This window comes from Chinchilla lanigera, unplaced genomic scaffold, assembly GCF_000276665.1.
Source record: "Chinchilla lanigera isolate Chin_1 unplaced genomic scaffold, ChiLan1.0 scaffold00039, whole genome shotgun sequence".
Classification (NCBI taxonomy): domain Eukaryota; kingdom Metazoa; phylum Chordata; class Mammalia; order Rodentia; family Chinchillidae; genus Chinchilla; species Chinchilla lanigera.
The window spans coordinates 7,604,467-7,626,511 of NW_004955440.1; the positions used below are offsets into that span (position 1 = coordinate 7,604,467).

The following is a 22,045-nucleotide window of genomic DNA, read 5'->3' on the forward strand; positions in this document are numbered from 1 at the left end:
ACCCTTAATCAAACTCTAATAGCCTGACCCATGGCTGCATGAGGCTTTGGGGGGACACACAGACAAACCATAACACCCCCTTTGCTCTTGTTGCTTTGCTATCTTCTGCCTTGGAGCCAGCCAAATATGGACTGAAACCTCCACAAACTATAAGCTAAATAAACTTTCCTTCCTTAATTTTGGGCATTGGGTATTTTGTCTCAGCAACGATAGAAAAGTAACCAAGACAGTATACATATGTATATTAATTATGAGAGAGAAAGTATCTAAAGTTTTTATAAAGTTACTACAGTAAAATTCACAGCACCATTAATACCCCTCACAACATTCACAGTATCCCTTTCCTCCTGCAACTTTCTCAAGCCTCTTTGAAATCCTCTTTCATGTCTATAGTTGCACTGTAACAGCTGCCTCAATGGACTGAATTCACTCAAAATGTTTAACTTTCACTGTCGTTTCACTTTGGCAAAGATCTAGAAGCTGCACGATCAATGCCAGACGGAGTGCCAACCGTGGCTCAGGACAAACCATAATGATTTCATGAGCCTCCCTTCCATTGGGTGACACCTGGCAACAACATTCACCAAGTGTTTGATCACATCTCTCATAACGACATTAACAAGGATTTCAGATGTTGCTTCAGAAAGTGCCAGGAATGATGAGATGAGTGTTGTCAAAGCCAGGATGAGGATTTTGAAGGGGATTAATGGCAATGTGTCTATTAGTGTAAGATATTCTTTAAATTTAAACATTCACACATATTTGATATCCCCTCATACATAACCATTCACGTAGTGAAAGACTTTATTTTGTTCAAGGTTGGGTTACTACTCAGAATTCATGTTATAGCAGATTCACAATGCTGACATAATATAATAATATAATACATTAATATAATAATATAATATAATAATATAATAATATAATAATATAATACATTATGATTTAACACAAACTTTCTTCCATTTTGTTCACTCAGAGAGCAAAATTCTCTAATGGCATATTTTGCTAAAATAGACCTGATTCATTTTTGAAATTGTATTCATAGGACTGAGTTTTGCAAATTTAGCATTCATTTCCTACTCAGAAGAGGATTAGTGGTATTCCTATTAAGAGAAATAAACCTTCATAGTCTTAAATATTTCACCAAGGCTATATATTATATGTCTACTATACAAATGATCAAAAAAATTCAACGGATTTCCTTAAAACTTTTATGATTGAATTTTAAAATGTTTTCTCTAATTTACTGGATTTGTTTATATTGCCTGCTAGTTTGGATTGATTTCAGGAAATACTGGAATTCGACTTTTAACAACATAATGAGAATTACTGTTCAACCATATTAAAGTATTTAATCTGTGTTTACTTATATGCAAGTGATTTAACATGTGTAAAAAAGCACTTAAAATAAAATTTCCATGTTAATTTGGCAAGGTTGAATAATATAAAATAAACTTTTAAAAATATTTTATAGGCTTTATAGAACAATTGTAAATAAATTTCTACTTTAAAATAACATAAACCTGTCACATACAACCTGTATTTTCTGTGTGTGTATGTGTGTTTGCAGCTTCTAGACACACAGAATAAGAAAAATATCAACATAATGCCACAAAAACAGCACAAAAATTGCAAAAAAAGGAAGGAAATTGAACATTAAGTTTTTAAAAAGTGCTTCCTTTCTTACAAGTTTAAATTTTTCAGCTAGGGAAAAATGATTTTAAAAACTCTAATTCTAAGAAAAAAAATTGAAAAAGATTGTTAATAAAAGTGATAGTAGAGTAGCAATTTATGAAAAATCTACAGCAAAGAAAGCCATTGAAATGCCTTTTGGAGTGACATTAAGTGTCTAGAAATGTCCAACTAGGTAAAGTTAGAGAGTGTTCATGGATCAAATGAAGTGACATAACGTTTTATTTTTAAGAGTTTCATGAAAGTTTTTAAAAAGTACATTCACACGTATCCCCAGTAACTTTCACAACAGTGTAATATAGGCAGATACACTGAATATCTGTATTTTCCACAATAAATACTGACATAGGGACCACTTTATGATTGGTTAATACAACCTCATTTTGCCTTTCAAAAGAAAGACAAGGATTTATTATGTTTTATATAATAATCTGAATGTCTAAATATTTTTCACTTCATTCATATTTTGTACTGATTGGAAATCAAAGGTATATGACTTGACTCTAGATGTTCCCCAAAGCCTCAAGCGGTCACAGGTGGGGCTTTTCAGAGGTGCTGGATCTAGAGTGTGTGGTGCTGCGATTAATGTGTGATGTTGGCATACAGGGTGTGTGATTACTACATTCGTACACTCATAGGTTTGGCAGAATTCTTGGTGTGGTAATGGGAAGGCCCACCGTGGATGTGAGTGTTACTCACCCCCACTGCGATTCTTTGGAATATTTAATCTCCATGTGTTTGGCCGTCTTACTTAGAAGCCTACCACTTGCAAAGCAAAAACACAGCCATCCCCACCAAATAGAGTATCTTCACACTCTCACATCCTATCAAAACTTGAACTGTCTTTTAAAAATATGTTACAATTTAAAAATTAACTTTTAGTATCAATGCTTTAGAGATTATTTGTTCTTTGGGAAACCATGCATCATTCTTAGCTCCTGGTCATCTTTTGCAGTTGCCTGGAACTTTTTTTTTCCAGAAGACCAAATGCAAAAAAAAAAAAAAGAAAGACTCAAATCAACAAAATTGTACTTATTCCTAAACATGAACATGGGAAGAAATGGAAAGATTATTGTTTGACATTAACAGTGTCATTCATTGGTCAAATGGTCCCTGTTCACTTATGTTTTGAGTTACCTATGTGTATCAAGCTACCTGTTTTCACAAAGATTAACCACATTTCAATTGTTGTGACAGATACACAAGGTCATTGCACTTTATAGCAATGAGGTAGAGCACAGAAAAGAAGCATAAATAACACAATTCGCAGTAAGCCAAGAATCAGTGAGTGCAGGTGGTATTGCCAACAGTACTAAGTCCCTGATCTGGATAATTTTATCAGTCTGTTTCCTCAACTTAAAAAACAAATCTCATAGAGAAGTACAATTTGAATGTGCTTTTGGGGTTAATGGAGCAGTAAGTTCTGTAATCTTTCAACAGGTCATAATTAATCAAACCCCAATCAACGAGAAGCACCATAACTGTAGAATCATTGCACTTACCCATGATAGTTAAGGCTGTAGCTTTTGTTAATTCTTCTTTCATTGACTCTATTACTTCCAAATTACCACCATCCAAGTTGCATCTATTTATGGTTCCATTTCCTGAACTGATCCAATAAAGCTTGTTTTCCACATAGTCTATTGATAGACCTGTAATTAAATTATACAATTTAAAAATAAGTGCAGTCACTTAAGTTGCAACCACTGGATTTGAGGTTGAAAGTTCAGAATTTTGTCTTAAAATATGAGATCTGCTAGTAATAAAACAGAGATACATTGTCCTAACTGGCTGAGAAACACTACATTTTTATAAGCATTTAACATATATCAGCATTAATTATCCAAACTATCTTATGACATTGAGAAGAATGAAAACTGTACTTTACAAATAAGAAAAATATTATCTAGAGTAGTTAAGAAATCTTCATTCCCAAGTAGCATATACCTAACTCCTAGAATGCTTAGTAAGATCAGGTCTCATTTTAATAGTAATTATGAGGTTCCATGAACACCTGAAACCCTTAACTACTTGTAGAAATGCACACGTGGACAGATACACAGACATACAAAGTAGATCCCTCAGTACCCACTCAGGGAATGATGTGAACCATCCACAAGTAATCCTTCTACTTAAAAAAAGGATGAAGAAGGCAAGAAAGAAGGAATAAAGGGAAGCAAGGAAGATTGGAGAGAATAACAAGAGTTCAGTACACAGAGAGAATTTCAAATATAATCTAAATAACTCTCAGCTATAGTGAATTTGAGGCCAGGGGGCATCACTGATTTATTAGATATATTTTAATCAAGTAGCAATAATCCAACAAGTCTGTACAATATACCAGCTTTTTCCTGAGTTATGGTATGCTCTGCTTGGAGAAGTTTTCATAAGAAAAATCACAGTTTTTTGAAATGAGACATTTCAGGGATGTAGTTTTCATATTTTTTGATGACCAATGCGGGTGATTAGCTTTAATTACTAAGGGAAAATAGTTAAATAAACAAATTATCACATCCCTATTTTATGGTTTGGTATTTTGTAGTTAAAAGTCAGCACATGCTTATTTATGCTATAAAACTCAATGTAGGTCGCTTCATTTTCAGAACAAGCAAGTCACAGTACCTTCTGCTTCACTGTCTGCCTGAAGGATAGCAATAAAGGATACCTTGACCATTGATCAGTGGCACAAACGATCACACCAAAATTTACATTGTCACATGTTTACCAAGAATTGTACGAACAAGTATACTGTAAAATGCAGCTTATTCATGTCTGTGGATATTCAGAGTTGTATCTCTCAGTCAAGCCAAACTATCAGAGACCTGCATGTTTAAACTGTTGTATCTTTGTCTCTCCCTGGTTCTCTTGCTGAACTGAGGTTTGGCATTGTGCCGTCAGTTTGAATGAACGATGATGTAAGAGATAGCCATAGGAGACCTTCTCTCATACTTCTGGAATACAGTGAAAGCAGTACATCATACAGTGTGACCTCGTTATCCAAGGACCCATGGGAGAAATTTCTTTCAGGGCTCTGTGCCAGAAATAGCCATATGTGGAAAACATAAAATTTTAACTGATCATATTTCTCCCTTTGCTTTGGCTGCCAGGAAATGGAAGAGTCAGATTTGTGAGCCATCTCCAGTAACTGTAAAGGCATTGCATTTACACTATTAGGTTTGGCCCTGACTTTGATAGACTAATCTATTATTTTGTTTTATCTGGATTATTGAAATCAGTATTCTTGTCTGTCCTGTCTTAGGGAATGCATTTGTTTAAGTTTGTTTAACTCTTTTAGGGAAGGAGGATATACATTCAGTCTGAGTGTGCCTGACTCCAAATTCACCTACAATGTCAACTTTCTCATCCACCTTACAAACCTGCAGTTTCTCTAATACGTGTTGTGTAATGCAGAATTAAACAGAGCAGTACAGTTACAGAGTTTGAGTCAGAGATCATTAGAGTATAACTCTTGAAATCTTTGCTTCTGGTCTATGAGGGTACGTGGGAAGGGACCCGTGATGTAACTTAATATGTTCCCTAACCATATGAGGTCTGAAAGAGAGAAAACCAAGTGGAGACATTGAATAAATGGATTGCTTACATGCACTAGGCAAATTATAAATTGTCCTAAAGATGCTGTCTCTAGTAAAATTCTTTCTTCTTTTCCTTTTTACATTTTTTAAATTATCGTTTTGGTTTTCGTTTCATTCTGTTTTGTTGTGGTGAAACACAGGGCTAACACATGTGGTCTTGTTCTTGCTCACAAGCCCTCTACCAAGGAGCTGCACCTCCAGACCTCTAGTCAAAGTATAATTAGCCTCACAGTGAAATTTTTCACATTATACTTTCACCAGATACCATGATAGGTAGGGAGAAATAGCAGTGATTCAATAGATCTGTGTATTTAAAATGACTTAGGTTTGTACATCAGTTTTAAGATTGCATAGTTTTACATTAATAGTTTCGCATTTCACAAGAAAAAAAAAATCAAACTCCCTAAATGAATCTATATTGCATATGGTAAATGTCGTCTATCCCCCTACACATATTTTCATTTTTCTATATGTATAGTGAATGTATACTGAATACTCTTGGGTGCATTTTGCTCAGCTTTGATAAAACAACTGCAATATTCTGTAAATCCTATTATAAATGTAAAGTTATTAGTAAATATGTTTTACTTACATCAGTGTAAGTATGTTTGGACATGTTTAGCAAGTCTACTAGTGTTTTTGCATCATAAGATTGTGCACTTTATTGCTATCATACACTTAAGTGCTACTAATACCATAGAATTCATTGGTATATATTTATTAATTTCTGATCAGATCTCTGTTGTGCTAATATTTCAAAAGATAAACCACTAAGAAATAAACTAATAGTTGTTTAGTGAAATTAAAATTACTCAATGATGTTAGAATTCAGATCAGTATCTATGACAACACAGGTGAAATGTCAGCACATATATGAGATTTTCCTGTAACCAATGCAAAGAAAAATATTTATGTCTGTGCTAAAAGATTCGTTGAGTGTTGACAGAAGTTTAACAATCTCAAAAGTACTGTAGGTTTTGTCTGAAGAGTGCACTAACAGTAAAAGTGTCTATTTCTAAAAGACATATTTTTATAATTTTTAAAATCATCTTTCTTTAGGTATCAAATAAGAGAGATCAATAAATATGTTAAGTAAATGAAATAAACAAAGTTACCATCTAAATTAAAAATTTTTAATAAGAGAAAAATCTACCATCTTAACTGTCTTTTCTGTTGCTGTAAAAAGTTAATCTACCTGCTTTGATTCTCATACATCTTATTTTAAGCCAAGGAATGTTCATAATATGTTATTATTGTCTGTCTCATTCATTCCTTTCACACAAGACCCAACATTAAATCAATGTGCTATGCAATATGGAATTTAAAATGTGAAGATATTAAAAAAGGAATTTTAAAAATTAAGAGTTTATAGAGATAGCTACCTGTTAACATTTTCCATCACATACCAAATTTCACTTCAATTTCTCATCCATGACTGTGAATTATAATTATCTGTAAAACCATTAAAAATAGCAATCCCTGAGTCTCACTCATTAATGAAATTCTAATTTAAATGGTTTATGTGAGTCCTTTATGTGAAGTTTAAAAAAATTTTTCAGGTAATTTAGGAGTACACAATTGAAAATTTTTAAAACACAGTAGCTTTACTATATTTCTAATGAGTTTTTAATAAATGCAACCATATCTTTGAAATTGTGCTGGAAAGAATGTCTTAGTGGTGAAATCTTTGGTAGTGAAGAACACTAAAGATGTAGCTCTAAAGAAATATTGTCAACATTAAAATGCAGAAGATTAATTTGAACAATTGTAGACAAAGAAAATAATTAACATAAAAGTCCCTAAACATAGTAGTGTCCTCATTTGGCACAACATAACTCAGAGATTGTGAAAGTTATAGAAACTTGCCACTGAAAATACATTTACTGGGTCTGGGTATTTAGCTCAGTGGCACCACGCCTGCCTGGCAAGTGCAAGGTCATGAGTTCAATTCCAGGTAGCAGAAAAAAAAAAAAAAAAAAAAGAAAATACATTTACTAAAAAGAAAATTATTCTCAAAATGCTCCATCCTGTACCGTGCCTATATGCAAATTATGTTCTGAATGCTCTCAGATGAAGCTCTTTTCAGAGTTCACCACGATGGCGTAATTATTTCTGGGGGTGACTGCTTCAGAAATACTAAACCTTGAGCTCTGATGAAGGATTGTTATTCTATGAGAAGGTAGTGTAAGGCTAACTGCTTATTTATTGTGTTTTTTTATTTTTTATTTTTATTAGCACTTGTTTGCAGTACATAATGATTACATTCCTCATAGAATGTTGGCCCACTTTAAAGCTCCAGATAAATTTAAATTTGCTTAAGATAAATGATAAATCTGCTGAAACAATCCACAGATTCTCTATATTTCATCCCTACCTAATGCGAGCTCAAACATAACATCCGTCACCTTATGTACGTGTCTCTGGTGGGCTTATCCTGGATACATTCACTTCACCATTGTGATGTGGAAGAAAAAGAACACCTGCTTTATGTTACAGTGCCCAGCACAGAGAAAACACTCAATAAATGGGAGTTATTTATTATTAGTTGAAGTTTTTTTTTTTTTATTTCATATTTTCTTTTCTGAGCTAACAATACTATTTTAAAACATGTAGCCATTTCTTTGGGCATCCATATAATGAATACTTTTGAAAAACTGACTAGAAATAGATTATTTTTTTCACAATTACATGTAATATTTCTTCATTATAAAATAAGCACATCAATTTAGAAATATTTGCCCTGTGAAAGGTGATGAAAGATATGCTATCTTCTGCGAGAAAATATCTACAATTTATGAAGTTGGTAGAAGACAAGTTATCAATAAAGGAGTTATCAAAATTCAACACTTTAAGGGGCTGGGGATTTAGCTCAGCCGCACAGTGCCTGCCGGGCACACGTGAGGTTGTGAGTTCGATTCCTAGTACCGGAAAAAAAAAAAAAATTCAACACTTTAAAACATTCAATTAGAAAATAAGCTCAAATGTGAATTGGAGAAAATATACAGATGGTAAATAAGGACATGAAAAAATATTTAACATCACAAGAAATTCAAATCAAAATTACAATGGTTAACCACTTACCTAACCTCAAAATGACTAAAATTTTAAAAAATTAGTGAGAATAATATGTTCTGACATAGAAAAATAGATCACTATCATATTGCTCTTGGATATAAAATGATATATCCATTCTGAAACATTATCAGTGAGTTTTTCATAAAAACTAGGAATATTATTTTCATAGGACCTGGAAATTGAAGTCCTGAGAATGTATTCCAAGTAAATGAAACATACATTCACATAAAAACTTTTACATAAAGGTTTATAGTGATTTTATTTCTAGTAGTCCAAAACTGGAATCATCTGAGATGTCCTTTAATGGTAAAAGAGATTGGTTAATAAGCTGTGGTATAATTAAATTACAGAATACTACAGAGCAATAACAAAGGCACAAACTTGATTCATGAACCAGTTGCAATTATTCTTTAGGAAAATATACGGACAGGAAAAAGAAACTAACATCAAAAGGTTACATCCTGTATAATTTTCCTTATACAGTACCTTAATGTGATTAAATTTTAAATATCGAGGACAAACGTGGAGAAGAAGGCATGAAGGATGCTTTCAAGAGGGAAATAAGTGTGATTATACAAAGACAGCATGAAGGTGCATTGTGGTGTCAAAATTCTTCAGTACCTTGATGGTGATGGTAGATTTAGGAACCCACATGCGCTGGAAACTTTATGTGATAAAGTTATGCGCACACCAATGAGTAGAAGTGAAACATGAGTAAAACCAGTGAATTGTATTATGTTCAATAGCTAGTTATGATCCTGTAGTATAATTTTTCATAATGTTCCAGTTGGAGAAAATTGAATAACCGAGATAATTGAGGATCTCTCTATTATTTTAATAAGTTCACTGAACTCTAAAATTATTTCAGTAAATGTTTCATTTTTAGAAAGCACTTTAGTCAATCATAAAATGAGTACACTGCCCTTGTTTTAACTGACCTAAGTTTTTCCTGGAAATCACCTCTTTCAATTCACCTTGATTTAGAAAATCATTAATAACATAGAGTTTACAAGTTAAATTACCTCATAAAACTAGATTCCAGGAACTCTTTCATCTGCCTTCACACAAACCATCATACCATAGGCAGTTTACCCTGCATTTCTACTTTCTGGTGACTGACAAATAGCATTTGCCTTGTAAACGTAACACGGCAAAGGAAAAAAAGGAAGTGGAAAGGTCAGAGTCGATGACAATTTACTTCTTCTGAAGTGTTTTATTCTAAACTGAAAACATATTATGCACAGTTTTATAAATTGTCAAAACTATATTTTATAGCTTGATAAGTAAAATAGAACAGAAATTGTAAAGCACTAGCTTATGCTATTTAAATATTTTTAGATTATACTTTCTGACAGCATAATGTGAAACATTTCCTTATGCTAGTTGCCCTTCTCATATAGTAAAATTCAAAATTTTTATACATACACCATTAGTACCTTTTCACGCCTCTTCTTCCTGATGTTCAATTTTGCTAAGAATCAAATCCTCTTTCTCTGTTTGCAATTTCTTTAGAAACAAAAGTATATATTTGTCTTTAAGGCATTGTCAAAATTTCATATTGTCACCAATTTGGCTATAATAATTTTCCCTGTTGTGGTTTCCTCTACTTTCATAGTGTCTACTGCTGTTTTTATGATGTCTGGGACATACCAGTGATAACAATATTAAATGTATTCGGTCTTTCAAAACTCTATTAAGATATCCTTCAATTAACTTGTCATTGCTGTGTTTTTCGGTGGACAATGATCTTCTCGAGGAGGGTGTTAAAGTATCCAGTTGTCTCAAACTTAGCATATACTTCATAGTTTTTCTTGAATAATAACCATTTCTTCCACTTAATATTCAACAGAATAAGTAAATTAGTAGTCATCAGATTAAAAAACAACAAATTTAAATTATTTGTGTGTGTATATATATATAATTATAGTATTGTCTTTCATTCATTTGTTCATTTTGTAGTCTTAACATTTAAGACTCAACATGTAGTCTTAACATTTTGTAGTCTTAACATTAGTCTTCCATTGGTGTGCAAAACTTTATATAGTAATTGTTCTTCATAGATTTTTAAAATGATTGTGCAACGTAATAAGTATATATAAATAATATTGCATTACAGTGAGCAAGAAAAAATTACGCTGGAATTTTGTAAACCTTCCTTTAAAGAGGTAAGATCCTTTAAATAATTTCAATGTAGTAATAATTCTTTTGATTCTTACATATTAATATAGTTTCAAATCTAATGCTGTACATAAGTTGGAATGATTCATAGATGATTGGTAGATTCCAAGGTTCCACTAAGGCAATAGAAATAAATGTTTTAGATTGGAATTATGTTAACAAACAGGGAAACATCAAGGAAATATACAGCAGACTATATTCTTAAAAATACAACATGAAAGGTAATGCTGATTGACAAGCCAAATTGCTTTACATGAGGCTTAAAGGATGAAATTCACAATATGAAGATGTTATAATGTGGAAATTGCTTTAAATAGTAAATTAAAATGTTCTGTTTGTAAACTTCTCTAAGCATTTAATGTAATCCACAACTGAGCAATAAACTGTAATTGAGAATATTTAGTTCAACAACGGGATAAGTGGGATGATGATTTGTATTTAACAGAGATAAGGGTATTCAGCCCAAACTGCTGAAGGCTACAATTACTGACTTTTTCATGACACACACTTATAAAATTCCAAGTTGAGTGTTAGGATAAGAAAATCTGTTCTATTCATCTACAGCATTTCTACTTTAAGTTTGTCACAATGTGAGTTTATCAGCAAACAAGCAAATGAAATCAGAGAATTATAATAGTTTTTTTAATTACACAAATGAGAAAACAGTGTATCATTGACACTGGCATTTATAATTTGTATTTAAACATTCAAAAATAACTAATTGTGAGGCACACCCGGCACACAGGTAAAATTGGCTCTTTCACACTCCTGGCTCCTTAGAAAAGCCAGCTGCTGTGTCCTAATTGGGTCTGCATTGCTCAAGAGTAGCTGGGATCTAGATTTGTCTCTTTCTTACTTTCCATACTTGAAAGCATACCAGGTTTAATCCCTGATCTTTGCTAGAGGTCAGGTAATTACTGTATGAAATCAGTGTCTCTGGTCATAGCATAATTCTGAAGATTAATGTGGCTCAGGAAGCATCTGCATGCAACTATGTCATGCCTTACTGGCAATTTTTCTGAACAAACCTCAGTTTCTGAATCTGTAAAGGGAAGATAAGAAATTACAATGGAGTGCTACTCTGCCATAAAGAAAAGTAAACTTGAGTCACTTGTAGGAAAATCGATACACCTTGATGGCATAATGTCAAGAAAAATAAATCAAACACACAAGCTAAAATATAACAATTTCTCTTACAGGAGAAAATGAAGAGTAAAACTAAAGAGTGAAATGAAATATAGATAATAGGAACTAGGGATATAGATCTTTCTCAAAGGGAAAGAAGATCAAGAGATAGCAGGGAAGCTAAAGTATGAAAATGAATTGGGTTGCGTTGTGTATAAGTGTTAACTCCATAGAAGGAATGCAAACATTATGTATTACACACATGTTCTTATAAACTAAAATAAAACACACACACACAAAGTTCACTAGAATTATATTGGCTTTCTTGCCGAAGCAATTATGGTTCTACTTATCCGAGATAAAACATGCAAACACAAGTGTGCCTTCATGGTGAGAATTCAGGTACCGTAAGAGGTAAGAGGTAATTATTGTGAGCTGATGCTTGCACAGTCTCACCAGATAGAATGTTGTGTTCTTTCTCCACATTCTGGGAAATATAATTTATTACGTAGCCTGAGAAAACTCACTATGCAATGGCTTCTCCTTTCCTTTCACTTAATTTACTCAGGGAAATTTAGAAATGCAATGGGAAAGGCCTTTAATCCAGAGTTTCCCCAGATAGATTCCTCATCAAATAATAATTGTCACAGTTGGTCACAATGGGTAAAAAGAATTACAAGTAAATATGTTAGTGATACATTTTCTTGGGCATATTTCATAGGTATGATGGTTGTATATAGCAGCAAAAACTGATTTGAATTTGAAATGAAAACTCACATATTTGTATATCCATTCACAGTACTATAAAATTCTATTTTAGAAATTTCAGGGGAGTAATGGTGAAGGAGAAGTATAAAGTAAGATCACAATGGTGTGGACATTTTTAGAAGTGATAAATTGCGAGATTTAGCCCAAAATGTACTTTAAATAGCATTTTTAATGTGTATATGAAATAAAAAAATATTTTGTCCAATTACTTGTATCATGATTTTAAATAAGCCCAAAGACAGGAAAAAACAATAATCTTTAAAAATAGAAAACATTATAATCTGAAATAACTCACTATGTTGTCTGTGTTATTAAATAATGTAAGTTACTAAATATATTTTAAGAATATGTGCTTGGGCAAAATGAAAATATTACAATAACTGACATAAATCTACTGTGTGAAGCTGGCACAATGGTGAATGCCAATGGTCCCGGCACTCTGGGCAGCTGAGGGAAGATCACAAGTTGAAGCCCAGCCTAGATAACTTAGTGGTTTAGCCAACTACTGTTGTCTCAAAACAACAATAAACAAAAATATGAACTAAATGTAACAAAATTTAAAATCAGGTTAAATACATAGCTCAGTGTGAAGGCTCTATGTTCAACTCCCCAATAACCCCAAGTTCCAAAGGAAGTTACTGTGCCTATAATATATATGATCTCTGTTAGTCATGAAAAACCTATGGAGAAAAATACAAAAAATTACAACAAATAAGACTGACACAATTAGATTTTATCTTTATTTCCTGTGCTAAGAGGACTTACCAGTTATACATAACTTGACTAATTCTGTTTTTGTGTGTTTCATTCTTTTACTTTTGTAAAAACCTGTGACTGAGGCACTGAGAAGAATCAAATGGCTCTGAGACTGGCTTGAGGTAGGAGTGAGAAGGAACAAGAAGAGAAATGAGGGAAACTTTCTGGAAACCAAGTATTTCTGACTTTTCTTCCCTAGCCAGCTGGCCATTTGCTTTCAACACAATTAATTTTGTGTGGCACATTTTCCAAAAATGACACCATCAACCTAAATCTGTCAGCGCGATCATTTGCCGGCTGCTCATCCGCTACCTGGAGTGAAATGCAACATGAATCTATACTCACACCACCAAGAATCCCCTTCCTCTAGCAGATTTTATGACTATCACAGATTGACAAAGGAAGCTTTGCTAAAAAGTGTGAACAAATCTTGACTGTATTCAATCCACTCTTTTAATAGACAATAGGACATAGTGTTCATTTCACTGAGCAAAAATTTAGTGCAGATCTATTCATGTGTCATCTTTGCAGATGTGAGATGATGACACCATGAAAAATCAGAGAAATATAGTTCCTGAGCTTTCTCTGTAGTGGATGAAGCAGTTATTAATCAAGAATTCAGCAAACAAGTGGAAAATTAAAACAATCACATAGGCTGAAAATGGAAATACATGATGCCAACTCTTTGTTGTAACAGATTTTGGCCTTGTCTGGAAGATCAAGGAAGGTGTAAGAAGGAAAGAGAACTTGACTTATTAGATAAAGAAAGTGAACTAAAGTAAATAAAAATTTGTGAAAATGTAGTCAGTGGAAGAAGCCCAATAACTGAATGAAAATCAAAGAAGGAAAATGTGACTGACATGGAAAGATTTGGTCACACTGCATTGTTTTTAAATTATAAACTCCATGAGAAAATGGTCCGCAATTGTTTTCTTCCTCATATTACATTACCAAGGTTCACACCACCATCACCATTATCATCAGTAATTTATTATTATTATTATTATTATCTTTTCACATTACTGAAGCTCAACTTTTTTTCTTTTTGTTGCGGTTTTCTTCAAGATTCCTACATATAAACAAAGTTTTGTATTCTTTTTCTCCCTGAGATGTAAAACCACATAATCAGTATTATAGAAAGTCTCCCTTGTATCATCTACAGCACAACACCCTAAGCTAGGAGAGACTTCATACACGAACTCAGATTTAAGAAGTGCTTAATATGGAGTTGTTAATTTTCCTCTTTTTCCCCTCAGTATCGATGTATGAATACATCTGTGACTAATTTGAACAATGTTTATCTCTCTCCTCTTTGGCTAAAAAGAACATATTGTGACAATTTACATAACAATTAATATCATAGTCATCATAGGGTAAATTCAGTATAATAAAATCATTTACCACCTTCCATTCAGAAAGTATAATTCCTAAGTGCATTTTTGGTCACCTACAATCTCTCTTTAATAGAAATTGTGTGCTGATCTTAGGTGATCATTTATGAAAACCTATTTTAGAGCAAAATATACAGAACTGCTTCATTTGGAAATATATGGGTGTGTGTGTGTGTATATGCATATATATATATATATAAATATAATTGGTGTGTATATATATATATAATTGGATAAAATAAGGAAACATTTGTCTTCAAAACTAAGGATCAGTGTTATATGTCAAAAAGGCCAGGCTATGATCCATAGTTATTCAATTAAACCCTAATCTAAGTGTTTCTCTAGAGGTGTTTTAATATAATCTGCAATCAGATAAACTTTAGTAATAAAATTATCCTCAAAAATCTGTACAAGACTGATTCAACAAGTTAAAATGACTAAAAGACCAATCCGAGGTCTCCTTGGGTAAAAGGAAGTTTAGTCCGTGTTCTGCAGGCTCAACCCCTGCCTTGAGAGTCTGTCATCTGCCCTTCATTCTAGCTGGTCCCATGATCTCAGATGTGCCCAGCTGGTCTCCAGGTACACTTAGCCAAATCCTTGCAATAAATCATACAAGCATGCACACACACACACACACACACACACACACAGATTTTGTTTTTTTACAAAGGATGTCCTCACACACTTTAAAAAAGAGTTAAAAACAAAAGAATCTATAAAACACTTAACTGTAGGAGTATGAATAAAACCCCAAATCACAGCTTATGGTGTACATTAACATAGCTTTACTATTCCATTGTCTTCAATGACATAACTTTACCATTCCAAGAAAATTTTACCCACAAATTTGAAAGTAGTAGATATTATTATTCATTTCAGGAAATTCCTAAAAGATATATTAGCTCTTTAGCAAAAAAAATAAAAAAGAGAGAATCAAATGATTGCTTATACCTTGAGACTGTTTGAATTACATCGTCTCACACTCTTTCTGTACATTCACCAGTGCAGTTACTGTGTATTACTCCTTACTCAATCATAACCAGCACTTTAACTGAAGGCCCTGTTTTAAATCAGACTTTTCAATTTGAATTACTCTGTTGATTTTGTCGTTACCTTTCTGAAATCTTAAGACTCAGCTAAGTCATTACTTTTGCTTGCTGCTATAAACTAAGAGCCCAGATTTGTCTCACCAACAGTGTGGTTGATATCTTGAGTTGTCATTCAACACAGAAAATAGAAGATGATTACATTCACTCACTGTACAGAATTAAACATTAACATGATTGTATTAAATTTAATTTGAATTTTTGTGGTACTTGGAATTGAACTCAAGGCCTTCACACTAAACTACATCCTCAGTCCTTGTTTGCTTGTTTGTTTGTTATTATTTTTATTTAGACTCAGGGTCTCAGTCACTAGGTTGCCTAGTTTGGGTTCAAACTTGGGATCGTCCTCCAGCAGCTTCCCAATGTGCTGGGACTATAGGCATCCACCCCTGCACCCAGTTTGAATGTTTTTATTAAATGTGCTTTTTTTCACTTCTACTTGGACCCTGAACAATTTAATTGACTTAGTTTTGCAGTTAAGTATGAAAAATGCTTATGAAAGATGTTCGTGACCGTCTTAGTCCCTGTTTCACCACTCAGACAGAAAAGCCATTACCCACAATTTAAAACAGGAGAGGTTTGTTTTGGCCCACGCTTGCAGTCGCGGTTGGCTAGCTCCAAGCAGGATGCCGTGGCAGAAGAGGACAGGGGAGAAAACACTGCTCATATGGTCAGCTGGGAAGCAGACAGCAAAGGGAGGAGCTGGGGAGGCAGATACTCCCTCCCAGGCCACGCCCCTCTTCCACACAGGCCCCACCTCCTAATGGCACGTTTGTCTATCAGCGCATCAGTGGGCTAATCCACTATGCTTATAACGCCCTTACGACCCAGTTACCTCACAAAAGCCCTACCTTTCAGCATATCAGGCTGGGAGAGGACATCTATGTATAAACTACAACAGTGACCCGCCAGGACTGAACCTTACTCTTAGTTTGGGGTATAGAGCTGGGAAATAACAGAGGCAGGTGGGGCACAGCTACTCCAGCACTCTAGGACGGTGAGGAAGGAGGATTGCAATTCTGAGCTTAGCCTACAATTTAGGAACTTAGCAACACCCTGCCTCAATACAAAAAAAATTTGAAATGGCAGAGAATGTTATTCAGTGTGAAGGCCATGGGTTCAATCTCTAATTCCAACTAAATCAAATTAAACTAAACTAAACTAAATTAAACTGAATGAAACTAAACAACTAAACTGAACTAAATAAAACCAAACTAAACTAAACTAAATTTGATCTACTCCTCAGTGAATCTAAATTTAGTAAGGATTTTACAGAAGGTTTCTGTGTGACAGAATGCAGCAGGCTGGGTGCTTGGCACAGAGCACCTGGATTTCAGAAATATTAAAATTAAGGTAAGCTGTTACCTTTCTGGATGGACAACACAACTGTGGTCATTTTGTTTTTCATTTTGCAGTGGGAATAATATTGATCTTATCATTTGGTTTATAAAACTAGGTAGCTAAAGTAAAGTAGGTTGATAGAAGGCACTTATAGGTCATGCCTATTTGTAATTCTTTTCATATGAGGTCCTTCTAAATTGTTCTCGCTGGACTACAATATGCAAGGCTTCTATTTGGCCTCCCCAGCAGATGGAATTGTAGACCTGTGCACCAAGTCTGGTTTTCTCAAGTATGTAAAGAACAGCAAGAGCAAAGTGGCATCCAATTGTCCTTTTGCCCTGACCCTTTACTGGCAAAATCTGAGAGTACAACTTATGTAACTCAAATGCATTTATCTCTTAGGACTGCAACAATATAATATAGAGTTAAATCCTCATATATGCGTGAAAATTTAGAGTTGTCCATGTGGTTACATATCTTTTCTCATCAGAGTTCTGTGAATCTATTTTTTTTTATTCTTCACTAAACTCACTTATAGTCTATACTATAGACAATTTAACATCTAACCTATTGGACCTATTGTGTAAAGTGTTGCTACTATGGACAGGTTCTCTTATTAAGGATTACAAGTTTTTCCTCATGAGATTTTCTCATTCAACTCTCATAAGAACATTATAAATAGGACATTTTTTCTCAATGATACAGGTAAAAGAATAAGCACTGTCAAGCTAACAGTTATTTGTGTAAAATTACAGCACTAAAGTTAGTTAATGTGAACTGAAGCAATTTAGATTCCTGAGGCTCCTAAGAAAAATAAAGAATAAAGCAGGGACACAGACATCTGTGACATAATCAGAGGTGGAGATGAGCAGAAGCTAGGCTGTTAGCTTACTGCTTATTCTAAACAGAAATTATATTTTCTTCTGGGAGTCAGGGACTTAGAAGCCATTTTTGCTAAAACTATAACTCTGCATTTAGGCCTACAGATGTCCACTATGTAAGCAGCAGAGCACTACTTCACTTTATTTTGTATCCTTTGTTACTATAAAACATTAGTTCAAACTCCTTCTCAGTTCTGCCTATGTTCATCGCTCAGGGCATGTCTATATAAAAGTTGGCAAAACAAGGTTGATTAGCCATGAATTCACACAATGACAGACTCTTCAAGACCAAAGACACTAAGATAATCTGTTTATAGGAACATTCAACAACTCCCAGGAGTCTCTAGCCATTGTTCTAACCCTCTGATCAGCTGGATTCAAGGAGGATTGACTACTACCGAGAGAGACAATCATTTCATGGATCAGAACTTCACTTCCAGCAATGAGGGTTCCAAAGCTATGATATCAGGACTGCGGTCATGACCACGAGCACTCCAGCCCAGCAGCTAATCCTTAAGAGCTGGTTCCCACCTTAGCAGGTGAGCCAGTCTTATGTCCTTCATCACAGTGTGCCGTTGATAGCTGTTGAAGTCTTTTTCTATTTTTCCCACTCTTTTTCGTAAGGGCTGGTGTGATTTTTGTCAGGTGTTTAAGCTCAATTTTACCCTTACAATTTTCTGTTACTTTCTAGGTAGAACTTTTCCCTATATATTTACCCTTTATAAAAGAAAAGACCCAAACTAGCAGGCCACAAGTAGAGGCTGCCCTAAACCTTCCGTAGAGGCAGTGGATTCACTGAAATTGATCCATTTCTCATTTTATTTTTATTACTAATCCATAATGTTTTCTTTCAGGTTCTAGAACAAAATATATTGTACAAGTAAAGATGTGTCACATTAAAAACTGCAGTGGTTTAATATTTTAAATAAGATACTTACCAACTGGCTCCTTTTGATTCTGGAAAAGAATCTTGCTATTACTCCCATCCATGTTTGCCATGTTAATTGTATTTCCATCTGTCCAGTAGAGTTTCCTTAATGTAAAAGAGGTATAGATTTAAAATATTAGATGCAGACTTCTTTGTTAAGTAGAAAGATAGCAAAGAACAAAGGAAACATCAAAATATATTAATGATTTGGGATTAATTCCTTTCAGAAAAGCCAAAAACTATCAAGCCATTTGCTGACAATATCTTACATATTTGCCTAGGAAGAAAGCACCACTCTTACTTTTTCCTGTCACTGAGGGAATATTATCTCAATCTGTTTTTCCTCCTACGTGCAAACCTAAATGCTTAGCAATGACTATCGTAAATTATTTTCATTTTAGGTAATTCATCAAGATTGAATCCTCTTTGGCCAAGAAGAAATCATGCATTAATGAGGATAAACTCATTTCATCCATCCCTGGTAAAAGCAATAAGAAGAATGAATTTCTTTTCACCCTAAACAAACTTGCTCAGAGGTACACAACAACTCAGAAGATGTGATGTGAGACATAATCCACTTACCAATGACCATATGATCGACATGGAGAAAATGGGTTACAAAAAGCTGGCATGTGACATGAAATCAATGGCTTTTCCCCACATCTCTTTTTATTCCAAATGGTCATTTCTTGTAAGCATAAATTAATAAGATCCTATAAAATGTGTAATCATGTTTTATGAGGATATAAATTTTTAATCAGAGGTATCTCATGTTTATATTTGATTCACTTACTCAATGAATATTTATCTTCTAAACAATGCTTTTACATAAAGTCAGTGTAAAGGTGTGAAATTTTGAAAAAAACTTTTAAAAAAAATAATCATACTTTACCCCCTGACTGGGTGAGCTGCAAGACACTGCGGCTTATCGATTCCATGGATAATTGAGGTTTTCAAAGAGCCGTCTAACCTTGCCACATTAATTTGGGTTTCATCAAATTCAGAACTAATCCAGTATAAATTACGGGAGACCCAGTCCACTGCTAGCCCTCTGATACTCTGAATATCTGTAAAACAGGACAAAGGAAAATTAAAAGTGAATGCAGTTTCTCATTTTCTTGTCTCTTCAAATAAGTATTTTCTGTCTAAACAAAATTTAATTTATACTTTAATTTGTTAGCTAAAATTGTACAAGATTGTAATCTCATTCCCCTATCAATTCTTCTTCAAGCATGAATAATCATTAAAGTCTTTCTATTGAGGCATTTGAAAACCTGAAGCAAAAATTAGCATTGAAATTACACTAAAGTCAGTGATTCACTAGTAAACACTTAGAAACAGACACAAGCTGAAGTCTAATGGGCAAGGTGACCAATATTTAAATCAGAGTAACAGCTACTCCAGTTGGTAGAATATTCTAGCTAGAAGAAAATACTTTTCAACCATCAACAAATGGGTGTTTTATATTTTAAGTACTAAATGTTTACTGAAATGAAATAAAATAATTCAACGTTCCTAAAAATCACCAGAGTTGAACATCTTCCAAAATAAATAATTAACAAGAATTGAATGAAATATGCATGAAGAACGAAACTAAAATTGTTTTAATATTTCCTCTAACCTGGATTTGCAAAAATTACTGAATCGAATTAAGTTTGATAGTGTTCTGACAATATGAATATTTAAGATGCTATTCTTTGATTATTCAATTGCACATCTTTAAAAATAATGATGGAACAAAAGATGGGATTGAGTCTTAAATGTACTTGTACACTTTAAAGAAAAAAAGTAAAACTAAAGTGTTAAAAATGGTGAAGATTACAAATTCTTTGAAAGAAAATAACATATAAAGTAGGCCAGTTAAGTCCTCAATCTGTGGCATTTGACTACTGTACCTTACTTTTGCCTTTACTTAACAAAGAAGATATAGAACTGCCCCCACAATTACAAAGTGTGTGCCATATAGCTAATTACCAGGGAAACGCAAATCAAAACCAACGTGTGAGATCATGGCACTTAAGTAAGAATGGCCCTTATCAGAAAGAAAAAGATAACAGGAAAGGAAGACTGGATCTCAAAAAAGATAGCTACATCCCCCTATTAAAGGCAGCATTTTTCACCACAGTCAAATTTAAAAGCGCCACAAGTGTCAATAGATGGATGAACAGATAAACAAAATGGGATAAATACACAATGAAATATTATTCAGTTTTAAAAGGAAGGATATTCTGACATATATACAATTGAAGAAATGCTGAGGATAGTATGCTAAGTGAAATATTCCAGTCACAAATATATACCTATATATATAGAAATACATTTCTATCTCTCTCTCTCTTTCTCTCTCTACATATAATATAGATAGATAGATAGATAGATATAGATATACATATCAGTTGCAAGTAAGAATTCCTTTACATGTGCTACCTGGAGCAGTTAAATTCACAGGGACAGAAAGTAGAATGCTAGCTGTGTAAGGGCATCTTAGCTGCTTAGTTTAGGAATAGGCTAGCAAGGAACAGAGACCAAAGTGGAATTGGCTGTATACCTGATTAATAGGAATTGAAATAATTTGAGGCAGTAGGACACTGAACAGGAAACGGGTTTCTCAGCCAAAGTGGAATGTGACTTCTCTTTATATTCACAGCCCAGTTTGGAGGAATTTAAAAATGCAAAATAACCAGGTTTCTTTTAAACTCTGGTTCCCTTTAAACTCTGTGTGCTGAGTATCTGGGTTAGAGAGCCTGAGTTCCACTTGAAACCCAAAGCCACCTGCGATAGGTGGCCACTGGACAGCTGAGCATATTGTCACGCTCTGCTTGTCCATGAAATGTTCTAGACATGGGGTCCCTCTTGGGGGCCGTGTTTCAGCTGAGAGCTTTTACTTTCTTCATACTTCCTACTTTTTGTCCTCCTTTTTGTCCATGATTTCATTCTTTGACTAAGTGAGGCAATGGCTCGCTTTTGATTTGATTTGGACAGAGTTAATTGGTTCAGTTTTAGGGAATGGTAGAAGGGTAAAATTGAGAGATTCTGTTTAACAGGTATAGTCTCAGTTCTGCAAAATGAAGATTTCCCAAGATTGGTTATATAATGTGAATGTACTAAACTCTACTGACCCGTACAATTAAAAATGGTTAAAAGTACATTTTGCCAGGTGTGATGGAGCACACCTGTAATCTCAGCACTCAGCAGGCTGAGGCAGGAG

At 33.9% G+C, this 22,045-nt stretch overlaps 1 protein-coding gene across 1 annotated transcript in view; it reads right to left on the reverse strand.

Moving 5' to 3' along the window:
* The window catches only part of Lrp1b (low density lipoprotein receptor-related protein 1B), a 1,427,040-nt gene that overhangs the window by 555,940 nt on the left and 849,055 nt on the right, over nucleotides 1-22,045 (reverse strand). Inside the window, exons 30-32 of the mRNA XM_013517439.1 lie at nucleotides 19,730-19,904; nucleotides 18,848-18,942; nucleotides 3,198-3,347 (exon numbers count right to left, since the gene is read on the reverse strand). Coding sequence (XP_013372893.1) covers nucleotides 3,198-3,347; nucleotides 18,848-18,942; nucleotides 19,730-19,904 — 420 coding nt within the window. The remainder of the gene's footprint in view (nucleotides 1-3,197; nucleotides 3,348-18,847; nucleotides 18,943-19,729; nucleotides 19,905-22,045) is intronic.